Source organism: Battus philenor, unplaced genomic scaffold (genome assembly GCF_028537555.1).
Source record: "Battus philenor isolate CCGP_79_NKW_IND1 unplaced genomic scaffold, ilBatPhil1.0.hap1 SCAF_5, whole genome shotgun sequence".
NCBI lineage: Eukaryota > Metazoa > Arthropoda > Insecta > Lepidoptera > Papilionidae > Battus > Battus philenor.
Window position 1 is genome coordinate 11,636,091 of NW_027181715.1, and position 19,853 is coordinate 11,655,943.

The 19,853-nt window shown below is 32.0% G+C and overlaps 1 protein-coding gene across 4 annotated transcripts in view; it reads left to right on the plus strand.

The window, feature by feature from the left end:
• The first annotated feature begins 504 nt into the window (after nucleotides 1-504).
• pum (pumilio) overlaps nucleotides 505-19,853 on the plus strand; it is a 71,873-nt gene continuing 52,524 nt past the window's right edge. The window contains exons 1-10 of one of the 4 annotated variants that reach the window (XM_068772942.1): nucleotides 505-753; nucleotides 1,086-1,364; nucleotides 1,556-2,050; nucleotides 11,331-11,463; nucleotides 11,689-11,838; nucleotides 11,947-12,142; nucleotides 13,682-13,865; nucleotides 15,138-15,210; nucleotides 15,297-15,397; nucleotides 15,760-15,921. In XM_068772942.1, the coding sequence (XP_068629043.1) occupies nucleotides 1,143-1,364; nucleotides 1,556-2,050; nucleotides 11,331-11,463; nucleotides 11,689-11,838; nucleotides 11,947-12,142; nucleotides 13,682-13,865; nucleotides 15,138-15,210; nucleotides 15,297-15,397; nucleotides 15,760-15,921 (1,716 nt within the window). In that variant the 5' untranslated portion in view covers nucleotides 505-753; nucleotides 1,086-1,142. Of the gene's footprint in view, nucleotides 1,365-1,555; nucleotides 2,051-8,203; nucleotides 8,477-11,330; nucleotides 11,464-11,688; nucleotides 11,839-11,946; nucleotides 12,143-13,681; nucleotides 13,866-15,137; nucleotides 15,211-15,296; nucleotides 15,398-15,759; nucleotides 15,922-19,853 lie in introns of those variants that run through there. The other 3 variants (XM_068772944.1, XM_068772941.1, XM_068772945.1) reach the window with 3 other exon arrangements.

The window sequence follows — 19,853 nt, forward strand, 5'->3', positions numbered from 1 at the left end:
TCCTAGTTTACAAACAAAGCTAGGTATATACACGTACGTACGTATTACTATACAATAATGCCGCAGATTTACACCACGCGTATTTTTATGTGATCGCAAGTATATTTATACAAAAACAACTATTTTTTCCTTGAGAAACGTTTAATTTAATCAATTTTAACCGTAATTTTTTCTAATAAAATCGTTGAGCAAAACGGGTAAATAAAAATGTTAAAATATATGTAACAACAAAAATGTGTTTTATACATTTAAAACCAGCTCCATGAGAATGAATTTTAATATAATCATTGACAAAAAAATTCTGTCTTATATGGTCAAAATTTAAATGTTAAAAATCAGGTTGTAAAAAATTCAAAATTATAGTGCTTAATATACAAGGATATTTGTAAGAAGGAAAATAAACAAGTTGTTTTAATTTTTTGAACTTTGTTTTATCGTTAAAAAAGGAACGTTTACAGCATTTATTTATGTTTATAGTATAGCTTTGCGCGTTGCGCGCGCATCGCATCTGCCCGACCGACTATGGCGGACAGGCAATAAAGGATGTTTGTAGTCTTTTGTAAATCGGAAAGTATCGACAGTAGCCAATGGCATAAACCGAGTTATTTGTAAAAATTGTACATTGTAAATAGTCCTGTGTACATATAGTAATTATATTTGTGGTCGTTTTGTTTAGAAATTGTGTGAATAGTGTATTATTTTGAGTGTTTATTCAGTTCAGTTCTCGACGCCGACAAATCGCTAAACCTTAGAGTTAGTACATTTAATACATTCTACAAATCATCTATATTTCAAAATTTTGTATAAATTGTTATCAAAATTTAACCATCACCATTTGCCTTTGTGTTGCGGGTTGAAAGGAACCGTTGCATTTCATGCAATATTTTGGTTTCCCTAGCGGCTGTCATCGTGCTTCGATTAAACTTCTGTCATTACTAAAGGCATAAAAAAACAGTCAATCCTCAAATGGTTTTAGCGTGAGATCGAATCATCGCATGTAGTGTATTGTATCATGTCAAATAATTTTGTCTACATTTGAATGTAATTGTGTTGAAGTTTACGGCGTTGTTTATAATTATATACAGAAGATCGTAAGAGATTAATCGTCACTGTTACGAAAAATTGAAGCGTAGTGAAACTGAATGCTCGAACCTCACGGTAGCCCAATGAAGTGGCCGGGTTCAGGGGCAGAAGAAGAGGCGGGCGAAGCAGGGCTGCAGAATGCTCGCGCCCCTCAAACTCGCAGCCAAGATGATGCAGGAGTTCATTATGTTTTCCAGCGTGATCCCCAAGAGGGCGAATTGCCTGCTTGTTCTTTAGCTCCAAAACAACGTTGGGCTGTCGGCGACGAAACAATGGCGGAGGTTTGTTTATTGTTTATTATTATCAAACACATTTTAAGTTAACCTTAGATAACTCAAAATTTTAATGTTAAGAATTTATCTTCATTGTGGGAAGTTGTTTAACAGAAATGCAAAGGTGTTTTATTATTTAAATTTCTTATTTTTTCTTATATTAAATACTCTTTTGAAACTAGATTTTTGAACTTTTTCAGAATCAGGATAAATGGAAGAATCCTACACCGATAACAATGAATAATATTCACCAGCAAGGACATGTACAGCTTAAAAGCTCTCAGACAAATCAACAATATATAAATCATTCTATTGCCTCGTCTGCTGGTACTCTTGCAATCAACCAATCTGTTATTGGGAGTCATCCTGCACATTTGACTACAAATATGGTGCATACACAACTGGCACCGCTACAAAATCATACAATTGGCAATAATTTGACAATCCAGAATAGTGCAATGATGCTTCCACCTTTGCAAGGGATTCAAAATGCACCCCAGTTAGGACAACAGGGCTTGTATGATCTACATCAACACCATGCTACTCCTATGCAAGCAATAAATGGAATTGGAAAGAATGCAGAGCACTTGATGTATTTAAGCCAAGCGGGTATGCTTGCTCCAGCTACTAATCAGTTCTTGCAACAAGGACAAAATCAACTGAGTTTGACTCCAGTGGCTACCATCAGGAATCAGGTGAGTTTTAAATCTGTACTATATATTTTTACTAAGTTTAGTGAAAACATTTTCAATTGCCTCTCATTTTTTTATATTCATTAGTTGCTTAAAAGTTTTCAATATATATTTCACACAATGTGTCAATCACCATAAAAGATAATTAGAAACAAACTATTAACTAAAGGTTCAAAAAGGATATATTTGAATGCATATATCTAGTACATAACCTCAAACTTAGTGATCCAAGCTGGTAACTTATTTCTGTTAACACCTCATAATTAACTGCAACATTTTACATTGAAATATGTTTTTGAATAACTTTTCAAACAATTCAGTTTTAGTTTTAATGTTGTGTTTTATTTTGTATAGAATATAATAAGTGTTAAAGTTATTCTAGTCTCTTTAAAATGGAGCAAATATTTTAAACAATTGATGCATTTTGATGAATGTTAGAATTTGAATAAGTAAACGAATTTTGTGAAATTATTAAGACTAATTTGACTCATAGGATATAATTATTTTAAACACTTAAATTAATACAACTCTCTTTTCTGTACACATTTTGTTTACTTATGTATTGAACATATAAGTTACCAGTTTTGTTACTGAATTATGGACTAAGTGGGCATTTTAAAAAGCTTCAATGATTTTTTCACATACAATGTGTGTTTAAACTTGTGAATAGCAACTATAATTGGTTGACAATTTTTTATGTTTAAAAACAAGAAAAAATTGAAAACTCTTTATAGCAAATAGATATTACATATATTGTATACAATATTCAATAAGGAATTGTTGAGAAATTCTTGATATTTGAAAGTAAATTTTATTGGTGAATCACTGTGAAAAAACAAAATAATAAAAAGTTAACTCTACTATGGTGCGGTGTGTATAAATAGTATCAACATTGTATTATAAACTTTAAAGTTTATAATACAATGTTGATGAAATTAAAAGACAGATGAAGAAAAATACCATTTCTTGTCAGAAGAGCAAAAAATGCAGATATGATAGAATATCACAAGGCCTCTGTTTGCCCTTTTGGCATAGCTGGATTTATGGTCTTACTGGATATGAGGTAGCTAGTGTCTGTATGGATCTGAATGCTTATTTTAAACCTCCGTGTCAACATTGATGTTGTTATCATATAAATTTAAGAGTTATAATTGTTAGGTAACTTTAAGGTTTACATTTACATAATAATTTTATAGCTATGTGTGGTCATTTAAAATTCGCCACCATTTATTTAATGGTTGTTAGTGGTATAAAGATAATATAGAATGTGGTTAAATGACAAGTGACAATGTTGTTTCATATTCCTTGTATTTTATTTATCTGATTAGTATGTGATTATGATACCACATGATGTAGTAAGTTGTGATAGAGCCTTCATTAGTAAACTGTATTGTTGTTTTAAGACCCATAAATTTATATATAAACATATTTGTCAAAAAATCTGTTTGATATATTATTCACAATCTAATAAAGTTTAGATGTTAAGTAGTAATGTTTTAAGTAAATAGAACATTATTTTAATAAGTTTTAATCAAGTTGATATGAATGTATACAGGCTAATTGGTTTTAGGTATAAAGGCTTTAGTGGGGTAAATGTGATCTAATTTGCTGTTATTTAATGTATGGTACAACCTATCCAAAAATTTGGAAATATTCTAGAGTTGGAGAATTATAGACTGTATTGATAAAAGAATATATAAAACATTATATATTAGCGTGCTCACTTTATACAAGATGATTGGAAATAGATGTAAAAGGATTAAAGCATATGGGTGACAAATGACCTGTACAATCCTTTAAAGCTTTTACACTTATAATAATCATCCTGTATATTTTGTGTATATTGGTGTTGTGATTTTTGGTGTGGGTATTTGGTTTCGAAAAGGCAGTATTGGAATTTTGATTAGGCTATAATTTAATTGCATAATATTTAATATTGCATGCTAAATTAAACCCTGCCAAAAGAGATTTAATTTAAAATAAGACAGAGTTTTGTTTTTCTTACCACAATTTAAAGATATTTTCATGTTGGAGCTTTTTGCTCTGTTTATATTATATTACAGGAATTATGTATCATTTGTTAATAAATTGATATTGGTACTTATTTAGTAAAGAGAAAAAATTGTAATATATCTTTAAGCTTGTTATATTACTTTTTAACTAAAACTTAGGTTACCTTTTTGTAAAATGATTTGTAATGAAAAACTAAACCACTTTTGTATTGATGAAGGCCAGTATCTCAATATGCAAATTCTTGCTTTGACATGGAGTTGGAGATGTACATAACACAACTTCCATTTTTTTTTTTTTATATAGCCTTTGGTATAGATATGTAATATATGACTTGCGTGGATTTAAATCCCAACTATGGCACTCCATCATTAGCAGTCTTAACAAAACTGTCTTGGGGAACTGATGAAACTCCCATCTCTTTTTATGATGAGTTATGCTGGAACTTCACGCCTTCTGTATACTGGACTTTCCTCAGTCAATTATCCAGAGGTCAAGGGAGATGAAAAGAACGAATTGTCATATGAATAAATAGTTCCTTGTGGTGGGTGTTTGGCTTTGCCGCCACCTATTATATAAACCGTGAAGGATGTTGCATATATAGAGCCAAGCTTCATGATGCCAATACTTCTCTCCCTCCTTGACTCTGCTACTGCTGCCTATTTAGCCTACTTAGAACAACAAGGTAGCCTTGAGCTTTGGGCCGGAAATGTTAGTTGCAATTGTCTTCACCATGGGTAACCAGGCTATAGCTACTGAACTCCATTGCAAGATTTGAACCTGGAAGTATATAGTCCACTCATAAGGTGTACAGACATCCTTAATGTAGTTGGAAGATGCTGGATACAGGTCGCATCCAATTGGTCTTATTGAAAAACTATTGTCGTCGGTTATGTCTAACTATCGACGTCTTATGGCTGAAATGATGATGAGACCCCTCCTTGTAATATAACTTGAAGATTTGACTTTAACCTCAGGTTTACATGCACTAATACTTAAACTTTAAAATAAAAATAAGTATATTGATATAAATGAACCATATAAATCATGAACCATATAAGGAAATTTACTATTTCACACAGTTTTCTATGGACTTTCCGATTTTTATTAATGAATTTTAAAAATTCTAGTCATAATATAATTCTCTAAAATTGAAATAACTATGAAGGAAAGTAGTCACATTACCATTCTTATACACACTTAGGTATTAGTATGTACATTAAATTTTATTTATAATCTTCCAATACACCTAAACACATCTTTTAACTTTGACAATAGATGTAGAATTAGTCTACAGAGGGTAATAAAAAGATGAAATTAAAAGAAACTTTAGTAGTTATTAAATGATTATTTATCTAATGGTTATTTTTGCAAAAGTTCTTTAAAATTAATAAGGGTTCCATTTAGGGATTCAATAAATGCACAAACTTAAATTCTAGCTTTAAGATGTTATAAGTATCTTAATATATAAGTGATAAGAAGATATGTAAACCTATGCCAATGTACTGACTGATGACAATATCATTATAATTGCAAGGACGGGAAACTTGGTAGGAATATTTCTTTCCCTGAATAGATGTCAGCTCCCAGTAAACATAAGAGAGTGTTCATTAAAAACAATATGTTTTCAAACTACAGCTCTGGTCTATAAAATTTATTATGCATACATAAAACTCGGCTAGAATTCTTGATTTGGCTCAGGAAAAATTACTAAGAATTGGTTTTACGATATAACATCCATAAAGGGCATTGCAGTACATGACCTACATTCCATACGAAACTTTCGTCTTTCTGCTGATTTGATACATTTTTTTATATCATAAGAGGGGGCGCTAGATGTTCTGACCACAGTGAGACAGTCATGTCAGTGTAAAGTCAAACAACATATTTGATGCTATGGAACACACTTAAATCCAGAGGCATTGCATTGCAAAACTATAGTTTTACATTTTGGGATGCAGCAAAATTACTGCATCCCAAAATTTCACCCCAAAACTTTCAGAATTTACATAACATTTTGAGACTGATGTAGTAAGTATAAATGTAAATGTAACTGTTAATAATCTCTTTATTTACTGTAGAAGACAATAGCAAAGATGGAATGTCATGCAGTGGATGTTTTATGACTGAAATGATGATAGTGATGAATAACATTAAAGCATTAAGGAAGTCATCCTTTTCATACTAAATACAAAAATTTTAATGTACTGAGGCATAGTCATTTTATATTCCAGTTTCAGTACTATTGTAGTATTCTTTAAATTATAATTACATTTAAATGCATATAATTTTTTAATTTCTAAAATCATAAGTCATGCTGACTCTGGATGGAGGCTGCTTCCAACTGGTCCCATCAGAAATCTATGGGGGAGACCAATGTCCAGCTGTCGCCAGCCAACATTTTATGGTTGAAATGATAATGATGAAATCTTTGTAGGAAAGTCAAAATCTCTAGTCTGATAACATCCTGATATAAAAACCCAGAAAGAAATAAAAACAATGTATCAATTAAGTATTTATACCATCATATTTTTGCTCTATATTTTTATAATAGATCCTTACAAAACGACCGGGGAGATGACCCGATAGTTTGTGAAATAGCCTGCCAATAGTGAAGTATATTATCAGGTTTGGTTATTTTATTATGGTTACAGATAGTAGTAGGTTCCACTGCCCTTATTTTATTGGTTACTATGAACTCAATCAAAACACAGTTATTCTTACGCCTTTTTTGTAGCATCTGCAAAAAACTTTATTTTAACAATCTAAGTACATACAGGATTTACTCCATGTACTGGCTCATCATGATATGTATGGAACTATGAGGCTCAGAGACTTGAAATTTGATTTGAATATTCCTTTTGCTGTATGAAAGAGATCTGCTAAGAAATAATTTTACGGAATTCTTCTCGCAAGGGGATTAAGGGAGGGTTCATATAAAAATTGCATGTTTTCAAACTATAGCTTTTATAGGTATAAAACCTGGCCAGATTTTTTTGTCATATAAAGAATTACCATAAAACGGATTTTATGAATTTACACACAGCTAATGGAACATATATACAATAGTAATATTCAAATGCAGGAATTTATTATGAACTACTTACTAGTTCATCACGTGACTGCCAGTTAGAAGTAATTTATTGCAAATTACAACAATATCATATACATCTGTTTGGTTATAGGGGTAAAAGGTTTAAAGTATATGTATTGGTTTTTGCTGCTAATTAATTACTAGTGCACCCTATCCAAAAACCAATGGTTTCTGAAAAAAAAAGGTAATTATAAAATAGTAAGAAAAACCGTTTTAAAATTTATATTACCACAGTTAACAAATAATTGTTGTTTACTGTTTGTTTCTGCAGATTTTGTACCACCACAAGTTACTGACCTGTTGCATTACAAAAAAAAAAAAAAAATGTAACATATAAGTGATCACTTATACAGGCTGATTGGAAAAAAGGTGTCAAAGCTTTTTGCTGACAAATAATCTACCTGAACATTCTCACCACCTGAAAACTTTTACACTTATACCACCTGTATAAAAATTGCAAGCAATCTTGTAAATACAAAATCTGTACAACTAATGTAGTCATATTACCTTCTTGAAAAGGGTAAAAACAGAAATGTTCCATGCAATCTAATAAAATTAGGTGATGTTGTAATTATTAAATCATCAGTTTTTAAAAATTGCCTTGTAATTAAAAAATTAACCTCAATAAACCTTCAGTTCTTTTTAAAGTTTGCTAGAACTTATTGATCATTTAATTGTATTACGCAAACATAAAAAAGAAGCGTAATGGCAGCTTAACAAAAGTTTTCTTCTGCTGGAGCTTTTTTTACTAATCTTATATAAATAATCTACTGTAACAGTAATATTTGCCATTGCCAAATCTGTGGTTGGTACTTGCGCTCAAATTATTTACGTATTCAAAGTTATTTGAGTCATGACGCCTTGGTTAATTTTATCCATGATATAGATCTAGCATGTAGCGGGACTTTACTAAAGTATATATCGTAATTTTAGAAAATTGCATTTTTTATTTGTGTATTTTACGCCATCTATTGTCCGTTCTTCGCGTCGCAACTTGGAATGACGCTCCCGTGTATGGGGGCTTTTAACGCAGGCGCTGTGGTCGGCGTACGTCCTTTGTTCGGAACAAGTCAACATTGTATTTTTGAGTTTAGATCTTCTCGGGTTTATTTCGTTATAAAAACCAATTTGTGTAAGGAATGTGTCGTGTTAGTGTCAATTTTTATTATTATTTCGTGTAATAAGTGTTTCTGATGAGTGGTATCTCATTTCTTGCCGTAAGCTTTCCCTGTGGTACATGATTGAGCTTTAGGTGGATTGTACGCATGAAACCTTTGAGTGACTTTTTTTTCGAACCTAATGTTAAGGATATGGGCCCCGACATGGTGAGTTTATGCATTGTATATCGTAGATTATTATTTAAGAACACTATTTTAAGTCATGAAATGATAAAATATTTGTTTTTTAATGCAACAGGTCCGTTTTTGTTTTGTTTACTTGTCACCGGCGTCCGCCATTTCTTGATCGTAATTATATGGTGTACCGGTTGTTGGTTTCGTTCAGGCACTGTTTTATAAGATTAGAGCAAGCAAACTAATATAAAATTGATTTTTTATCGACAATTAAACCAATATTTCCCGTGTATGTTGTTAATAACTTGTATCCAACACGGACGCTTTTGTGTTATTTTGAATTCTCATTGGTTTTACGAAAAATGAATATATGTTATTACAGAAATTTAACGTTTTTGTTATTTTTTTTTTAATGAGAGGTCCGTTTTTATTAATATGGTGTCTAATTTTTAAGATTGAGATGCCAATAAAATTTTGAGGTTAAATTGTCTCAGCATAGTAACATACACTAAGCTTTGTATAAAAGGTTAATGATTATAAAATATTATTACTGTCATTTAACAACCTTTTTCATGGAAAACATTTACAATGATAATAAAACAGTCATGCCAATTAGACTATAATTCTTATATAGTACAAATTTTACATCATCTCATGAGCTGTTAACTTGTGAATATAAGCCAAGCAACATATTTTTGAAATAAATAAACATGGTTTTTAAGAATAACATTACGAAGTTATTATTTTTGTTTTTTTTTTTTAAATAAATTGAAAAATCCTTTCTGCTTAAGGTAAACACTGTCTTAACTTTTATTTAATTTTCTTTCTATTTGTATTTAATGTACCACAGCCAAATTTGTGAGTATATTCAAGATAAATAAGAAAATGATAATCATAAAGCGAAAGTTTACACATTTATCTAAAGAGCTGTTTTGTTTAGAATAGTGAGAAATAGTTGAAGTTAGGACCTTGATTACTCTAGTTATAGTCATGAGATATGAGAAATTCTTGACACAGAGAAAGGCTTTTATCTCTATAAGTAGTAAATTTATACATCACTAGCTACAAGTAATGATACAAGTATGATATTGATTGCAGTTTAAACATTTTCAACATAATACTTATGTATTATAAATAGAAAAGTATAGAAAACTAAAAGCAGAATAGGATAATATTTATGTAAATAGAAGAAAAAAACCTAAAGTTAAGGAGTTTATTGAAAGTACTAAATCCTTGATAACACAATTACTTGTCACGAAACAGAAATTGTATTTTACCCAGTATCTATCTAGCATATGAAGCTTTTAGTTCTTCCCTCTGCTGTGTATTATTTTATACTTTATATTGTGTGATTAATATGATTATACATTTGCTGTAACAATTGCTATGAACACAAGATATAACAAATAATAATTTTAATGCAATATGGGATTTGTGTATTTCATTCTGTGATATTTTGTACTCATAATCCAGATGAATAAATGTATAGGCTTAAATAGTGATATTTTGCACTTGCCTATTTCACTCAATAATGTCGCAATATATAATTTCAGATATGTTATTTTGATCAAAATAATTCAGTATTGAACGTAGTTATGTGAGGACTTAATTATTAATTTGTATATTAATAAACATGAAAATAAATATGTAGTAAACCAAAAAAAAGCAAGTAGTACAATGGGTGGTCTTATTGACAAACATGATTTTTTTTCCAGACAAGCATTAGATGGATTTGGTTAATATGAAAAAGTAGAGTAGGCAGTAAAAGGTCTTAATAATAGACATATATATATAGACATAGGTATATAATATATAATATATATGGACATACATAATAAAAAATACTTACATAACATAATAAAAATATAACTAAATATTATTACAATGTCTATAATCATTTTAAATAATGGTTATGTTCTGTTTGAACTATATATTGGTTTATTTATGTCTTTCAATCTCTTTCCTCTATCCATATTTTTAACAGTACTGGACTATTACATTACATAAATTTTCGCTGTGTTGCAAAATGTTTTACACTACCTAAATGAACAAACTTAATTTTGAAGTTATTGAATATATGTAACAATTCTTTTTTCTTTGGTTGGTCAGTTCTTTTGTCTCATTTTTGCAGAATGTGAAGAAGATAATATAACTTGCAATGTCAGTTAAAACAATGTTAGTTGTTAGAACTGAAAAAGTTTAAATAGTAATATAATAATAGATTAATTTTGCTTAATTTACACAAAAAACACAAATATTTGTAATTATTGCAATTGGTTGGTGCTTTGTGTACTTTAATGTTGATATTTTCTGTACACTGTATTCTATGTATGTGGGACATGATTTTAATATCGAGGAGTTATCAAGAATATCACTTACTATACTCTAAAGTGACATGCAATTTAGTAATTGAACCAACCTTATTTTGTTAAATAAAATCATTCAAAGTAAACTTATAATACAAATTTGCAACTTTTTTTAAAATTAAAAACGGACTATTTAGTAGTTTATGTGTATTTGATTATTATCCATACTTGTCAGTAAAAACATTATGAAAATGTACTTTGTCATTTGACTGTAAATAAAAATTCAAATTGCTTCGTGATTGTAAGAAAAGGGAAATGCCATGATAAAGGAGTTGTAGTTGATGATAAAAGGCAAGGGTTCAGTACACTAATAGGTTCCTTACTTTATGTAATATTTCACCACTGTAGGCATAAGCTGAAGAAAATTGGCATTGTGGATGAAGTAGCATATGCAAGGATCATAATATGAAAGATATGTGGGCACTAATACTACAAGTTCTGGAAAGGAGAACATTAGAAATAAGGCTTTTGTGTAAACTCTTTAAGTTCCTGCATAATAAAAAAAAACATTGTTTGCCTAGATTGCACCAGCTGCAAAAAAATTATGGGACAAGGGCCCTGGCGCCGGAGGCGATAGCAAGGGTCCGCCGCATCTACCACCACTTCAGCTGAATCCCGAGCAAATGTGGCGTGATCCTACTTGGTCAGCTCAAGGTTTGTTGACAAGTATTTGTTGTTACAGTGGTTAGGTATTTTATGTATGTTTCTCGTCAGGAACAAACGAGGGCAAAAGACTGTTTGTGTCTTCAAATATTTTTGTGTAGTTAGTTTTTTTTTAATAAAAGTACGTAATAAATGTTGTAAATTAATTAGTAAAATATTAGCTTTTCGTGTTATTTTTTGTTATTTTCTTTTAACTATCATAAATATTTTCTTTAGCTGTTGAACATAATGTTGGTGTCCCCATGATGGGCACGCGTCGTGGTGTCGCTTTTCCCGGCGGCGACGCCGGCAGCATCCTTTCACCTCGGGATACCGCAGGGCTAGGGGTCAAAATGGTTGAATATGTACTGGGAGGATCACCAACTGGTAAAAAAAGTTTTTTTTTGTTACATTTTTATTGCTGAATGTTAAACACACCAAACAGTATAGTAGATGTGAAATGGTATATAACTATGTCTTTTTATGTCTGCACAGAAGCAGGCGGTGTCGCTACTGGTGGAGGTGGAGAAAAGGTAGCGGGGGTAGTGACCGGATTGCGTGGCATGGTGCTGGAGGAACGCGTGGAAGACAAGTCCTCCTCTCCATTTGAGAAAGATCTACATGAATTGCATGATCATGGAAACCTTCCTAATGGATTGCACAATGGCCAAGAAGACGATAAGGCATTCAAGTGAGGATTGTAGTTATTGTAAAACATGAACTATGCTCATACTAATAAAAAACAGGTTTAAAACGTGTGCATTACATTTGTTAAGAAACTGTTGGTACTAATAGCGCAGTCAACTTCCTTATCATAAATGTTAACATCCAATTTGTTGGACGTCGTTAAGGTCGTCACCGTGTGTTAAATCAGTAGGTTGCGCGGCTGCGCACGTTTGGCGGGCGGGTCGTGCGGGCAATAACCGCGCTCCGTGGATCATGGCCTCTGTCAATGCCACACGCCCCTGCTTAGCTGCGCCGGCGACTCGTTGAGCTCCCCTCCCCTCCCCACTCCCACACCGTCCCGCCTCGGTCCCCTCGCCAATCTTATTCCATACCCCACCGGTCCACCGCAACGGACGTAATCTTTTATCACGTCATTACAATATATGAATCATAACGTAAACAGCTCTTTTGAAGATTATTATGCGAGAATATTTCGTTAAACCAGTGCGTGTTAGATGCGCGTGTAACAGATGTTATATTATTTTTTTTTCAGTACATTAGCACGGTTTTTTTTATTAAGATTTCCTGCCGCGTAAATAATGACTTTCAATGTCAATGGCAGCAAGAGTAAAAGGATATTATCTGTAGTATTAGTATTTTTTATTATAATAGTAATAATTATAAATTATTATAATATTGGTCTTTGCTTAATGAAAATATTAGAAGATATTTGCCTACTCAATATTTAAATAATTAATAGACTGTTGTTTGGTTGGAGCATCATAATTGTTTAAATTCATGTTTACTTGTAATTGGAGGGCTTATAACTTATATTTAACTAATTTTTAATGATCATTATCTTTAAGATCAAATGTCTTTAAGTAATAATATAAATTTGTGTATTTGTCGAAACACTCACAAAAAACTTTTGTCGCTAATTTTACATATGATTTAATTTGATTGGCTTATTCATTCTAATAGTAAATAATTAAACTTCTTTGTATATAAGCGTAGGCATTATGTTATTACTACATACATTTTAAAGGGGTTACCTCTGTAAAATATACCCATAGTAATATTCATAAAACTACAGTATTAGGGGTAATCTTTGGAGTTTTATTTTTTAATATATTTATGTATTAACTTTGTAATGTTTTAAAAAGTATAACAAAATACTCATTTTGAAAAAAACTGCTTTTTTTTTAGAAAAAGCCGGACCAGATAAGTAGATCAATAGAAGTTTGTGTGTTCTGCGTGTATTTTAAGGGAACTACAAAAAAAAACATATTATCTGTAGTAGTATTATAAATTATATGCACTTTAAAATATTTTAAATTTATATTAACTAGAATGTGATTGAATTGAAAGAATTGTCGCTTGTAAGCATGCATTTAATAACAAAACTCGTATGAAGTCTGCATTCAATTAATGTCTTAATATTTATGTATACATTTTATTTACCATAAATAACAGAACCATAAATTTTTTGTTATAAATGTAATTATGTTTGCTCAAACTGCTCATGGCTCTCAGGGTGTATATTAAAATTGTTTTGTTGTTACAGTCGCACGCCTGGGTCTAGACAGCCGTCGCCTGCAGAAGAAGAAGCGGGCGGTGGCAGCGGCGCCGTCCGCAACGGAGAGGCGAACGCTTTCCCGCTACTGCCGGCGCACGCGCTGCCCGCAGCTCCTGCGCCCCTGCACCATCTGCCGCACATGGCGCACCACCAGCACCCACAGCATCCACAGGTACATAATTAACAGTTACACAGGCAAATTATTCAATAACCTGCGTAAATACCAGCAAAGCAAATTAACAGTGAAGTATTAATCGAGTTTCCTTAGGGCAGCTTTCGAGCTAAGTTTCTAAAAAAGTTTTGACCTAGCGCCTTCAGCGCCTTGTCAACTTTGTCGCCAATTCAAAGAATCTTAATGCAATAAGACAAATTGTGATTTTCCTTAAATAAGACTAGGTTTTAGTCAGTACAATCAAAAATTATTGTAAATGTTTTTAGAAGTAGAGCAGTATATATAATATTTATTTAAATTATTATATGTAAAAAATTGGTATCTTTTCAAACTGACCAGCATTAAGAAGTTGGTAAATTTTTCTTAGGTTGGTAGTATTATCTAATAGATTCAGGTGCTACCTCGCAGAAGTCCATTCTAACTAAGAAAGGGACTAATATATTGCTACTTCAGCTATGCAGCAGTAGTCGTGCAATTAAGTGCACCGCCCGCCAGCACTTCTACGACACTGTTCACTTGGTTTTTGGCACTGGTCGGTCTAAGATCTTCTGAGGATGCCTCGTGGAGGGGTAATCCCGTGTAAAGTAGATTAACGGTGGTAGTTGTTTCGCATTGTTTACCGTACGCGCATTTATCAGCGGGCTGGCGGGCGGCGCACTTCATTGCAGGACTACTGCTGCATAGCGGGAGTAGCTATATATTACTCCCTTTCTTAGTTGGTAGTATTGTCTATACCATTAGCCAATTGTCTGTTTGTTGAAAGTAGGAATATCATTCAATATATCATTCGGCTTAGCCTGAAACCCAAACGGCGGGTACACCGTTGTAACACGATTAATATTGCTGTACGGGGAAAAGATATTCCGACTGCTTCGAGAACTGGAAAAAGCGTTGCCGAAAATGCGTTTTTTTTGGACAGGATTTACTTTGAAGGGATGAAATTGATTTGAAGAATTTACATTACATTATAAACAATTATTATCTTACTGATCATACGTTTTTTGTATTAAACTATTATTATATCAATTTTTTTTTGATAACTATTTTATGATAACTTATTTCACATACTTTTTGCAAGAGTTTATCTCTGTAGCACCCAAATGAATAACTGGTAGAAACTGCCTTCGACATTAACTTCGCCATTATATTGTTTAAGTGGATTTCAATAAATTTTATATGGTTATTATACTCTTGTAAATATGTTATTGCTGTAACTATTCCGTTAAATATTACTTGTTTCCAAATAATTTATTAATATCATATCTATTTCAGCATCATCCTGGGATGTTGGGAGTGGCTCCGCTGCAAGGATTGCCACATCCACAACACCCACCGATTCATCCAGGTAACTATATTGTTTATATTTATTTTTTGTTATTAGTGCAATATTATATCAAAATGTGAAATAAAATTATTTTTTTTTATTCCCAGGCATGACTCTGAATGATTCTATGAATCAACACCTTGAACTTGTTTTGCAAATGGAGCAACATCCACCATTTGACAATAACAGCTTTGCAAGTACACAGCAGGTAAATATGATTGGAGTTTATTTTGTATTCACATTGGGCTTTTTTAAGAGTTTTCTAATGTAAAAAAATTGTGCAATTGGCAATGAAATTTAGACATTATCATTCCACCCGATAGACGCCCACTGCAAGAAGTGTTACACTTTCCTCATCCAGTGATTTCCCGCGACCTTAACTACGTCGTTGGAACATCTGCTAGGCCTGCCCTCGCTTCTGTTGGCTCGGAAATAAAATCTTAAAACCTTAATTTTTAAATATTAGTCACCTCAGCTGTCAAGAACACAAATGTATTTTTTCGGCAGCTGTTCTCATAAATCAGTGAATATTCAAAAAAAATTATAACAACATAAATGTCTTTGACCCAGTATGCTGGCGGAGTGGGCGGCGTAGGAAGTGTCGGCGGTGTGGGCGGAGGCAGCAGCGGTGTCGGCGGCGTGGCCGGTGCGGGCGCGAACCTGGTCAACGGTGCCTCCGTCGTGCAGCCCGCGCCTGACACTACGCAACATCACCAGCCTTTTGAACTGCAGGTAAGTCTAACGAAACAAGAGATGCTTTAGTGGAAGCATCAATGTTTGATAACTTGACATTTGACATTTTTCTGAAATCGGATCATTAGAAAAAAGCTCGATAATAATGTGATTATATATTGAGAAAAATGAAATGGTCTACGGGAGCAGTATCTGCAGCAGTGTCTAATTTTCTCATTTACGACTTTAGCTTCACGTTTATCGAAGTTTAAGAATCCGTGAGCTGTAAGCCTTCGTTATAGTATAGAAATTCAGTTTCTCAGTGGATGTCCTCAACACAGGTGTGGGAAGTGATAGCCAACTGTGTAGGTTGACTATTGGCTATTGTTTGTAAGAGGTACCAAAGATTAGAACTGTCAAAACTGTGCCTACTAAGAAAATAAATTCTAAAAGCAACGTGTACAAGGTTTAGCTTTTATATTATAATTTGAGGACCACTAACAAAGCTTTTACACACATTAACACTAATGAATTTTAAGTTTGATTAAAAAATTACAAATGGGCCTAAAATCTTTTATAATACTGATACACAATATGAAAACATAAAAATATCGCTTTTATTTTTGAAATATATTTTGGTAATATCCTTATGGCCTGGAATTACCAACATGTTTGGTGCAGAATATTGGAGGACTCCATTGTTAAAAAAAAACTATTTAAATTCACATCAACTAGTGTACATTCAAAAGTGAAATATACAATTATTTTTCTAGTTGATAAGTATAATGTTGATTCAAAGTATATATTCCAACCTACACATATTTTGTAGATATGTTTTGTATTTGATATACATGTTGTACTATAATACATTAAACTATGTTGAGTTGCAATGAATCCTAAACTTAGTTGCTTAATTTTTTATTATTTTTATCAAGATTGTTGCATATAAAGCCATTTTGAGTTATTTGCCGAATTAAAGTTTTCTCTTAGAAGCCTTTAGCTCTATGTGATGGTACTCTAAGAGCTTGCTTGTTGCCTTCTTATCCAGTGAAATAAATGTAACCATCCGCTGAGGCAGCCCTCCTGTTTAGATTCTGTAAAGATGTTTAGGATAATCGCCTTAAGTGCTTTGTTACCTGAAACTTGGTAATGCTGTAAATGGCAACATGTAACAGTATGTCTTTAAAAAAGGCCTGTCGTCCATTTGACTCATCCAATATTCTTCAGTGCCTAAAAACAAAGGTCCCCATGGCCAATGTGTTACCAGTAAATGAGTGAGAACACAGAAACGTATCTCACTTTGTGCCCCATTGACAAGCTCCAAGCTAAGCTAAAATGGCTATGCTCGAGATTTCTTTGTAGGGAAGACATGATGAAAAATGCAATTGCTTTAAAAATTGCTACTTAACACAATCAAACACAGCTTTACCTTGTGATTCAAATTCAAAATATCTTTATTCAAGTAGGCATTTACAAGCACTTTTGAATGGACATTTTAACATTAAAGTGGTAAGCAACCATTGGGTTGCAGTAACCTGTTAAGAGCCGGCCAGAAACTCAACAGTTGTTACTATTTAAATGAAATTTAACAATTGCTGTTTAACTTTCCATACATTTCCATCAACTAAAACATTTTGATTGCTATGTTAATCGCTTCTTTTAATTTATAATTTAAAACTAATTCAAGAAGTTCTAGGTATATTGTAGAATTTTATTATTTATTATTTATTTTCATGGGTTTGAGTGTATACACATACACTCAAACCCATGAAGATTTCCTAATTGAACACGAAAGTCAAAAGCTAGGCATTTAAATAGATTTTTGCTTGTAAATAATATGTTAATATCGAGAAGTAACCATTAGAATACCAATTCCATAAAAAACAAATATTAGTAATTAATAAACCTGCACAGCTCTTTTTTTTTAATAAGTATAGAATTAATTTTTGTTGCATTGCCCTGTAATAAAATATCGTAAAACAAAATGGTATGAAAATAACCAAGTAGACAAATCTAGTATTTTTATTGCGAAGACGGCCGAACTGAGTTACCGATTTCTAGGTCCAATGGAGAACTTCGTCGATGTTGGCTAGAGTTTTCATAAAACATTGCAGTTCCTAAAAGTTTTTATAATTGCATCCTGGTAATATTTATAAAAGGATTTGTGCCTAATTGAATGGTCAATAAATATGTCATAACTTAAAATTTAAATATCACAGAGTTCTGTAAAAGGTTTAAATAATATAATATTTTTTTTATGAAATTATAAAATAATTACATTTTGTAATTTCACACAAAAAAAAAATAATCTGGGGAAAGGAATAGAACTATGTCGCATACTTTACTTTTTACTTTGTGTGGAGAGGTTTGCTATTTAGAAATGAGACTTTTTTTTTTTTGTAAAAAAAAAAGGTCAGTACGTTAAAATTTATGAATCTCAATTTAATCACCAGTGGTTGGTAACAAATTTTTCAAACTTTATCTTAACTGAAGACTGGCCGTCACTTATTCAAAAATTGAATCCGCTCTATTACGATTTATGGTTCACTGTAGAGAATATAGCATGCTCTTGAAATGATGATTTGAAGGCAGCAAAGAATTTCCCATGATGAATATTTGTTCCTTATTTATGACTGGCTTCAGTGCTAAAGGGGATTGTATTTAACCCAATGGAGATCGTTATGTATGAATTTCATGTTTTCAATGTTATTTTACTAATATATAAACATAAGTTATAATTGTTTTGTCATAGGAAAAAAAAGGATTTTTCCTTGTATCAATATTTACGGTTAGACTAAGTAATGTTATATGCTATGTAACCATACATAGTAAATAACCAGATGTTTTGCGCGCATTTAGTCAATGATTATAGTTAAGTGTAGATTTTAAGTTAACATTTATTCTTTCAAGATAAAAAAAGTTAATGTCATTTTCCTTTAGATTAAACTTTAGTATGAATTTTCGGTGATAAACTAAAATAGCAAAGTGTGGCACAATTTATTGTTAAATATTTCAAAAGCTTTATAGTCCGTTGCGTTGCCGACTTTGAATATATAATTTGGTATTACAGCAAGGCACTGACACAAGAGCATTAATCTTTATAAATATTCGAGAAACCAATTTTTAATTATTTTGAAATCAAATTACCTAACAGTTTTCGCAACTCTAACGTTGAGATAATGTTTTAAATATATTCAGTAGCATCCAGCTCGTAACGTTCACATAACGCTGGTAGAATTTAAACGAGTGCCTTAACTATTTCACATTCTTTTCTATAAATACTATATGCTTACATATATATAGCGAACGCTACAATCAAACGAACTATCCGATACGATTACGACCAAGGTCTAAGAGATATCTATGTGATTTGTTTATAAACTAGTTTTGAATTTTGACTATGTATATAAAAGTTTATGTAAATAAAAGGCGTAATTATTTGTCTTTGTCTGTGGAGCAATCGTCGTAGATTCCCCTAGATTCTCTTCTAATGATAATCATAATATTGGTAATAGATTTCAGGCTAAAGCAGTGCATTTAAATAGACAATTTATTTCTTGTACAGACACTTAAGTAATTATTGAATATCTCAAAGTATATTACTTTGTGTATTTTTCAATCACAATATTATAATTGCAGAGGAACTTTTAACATAATCACATTTTGATCTGGAATAGATAGCAAAATATGGAAAATTGATTATACGATTTACTACATATTTATATTGCTACCGAAACGGGATGTTTCGCGCCTTAGAAAACCGCTGCGAGCTGGAGTCTTGTCTTTAATCTTGTTTTTATGGTAAGTCGCATAGCGGATTTTAATTGGATTACCATTGAATGAATAACTTAAATAGCAATATTGTGATGTTTAATGGAATCAGGCGTTACCTCGCGGAAGTCCATCCTAAGTAAGAAAAGGACCAATATTTAGCCACTTCCGCACATGCAGTGGTAGTCGTGCAATGAAATGCACCGCCCGCCAGCCCGCTG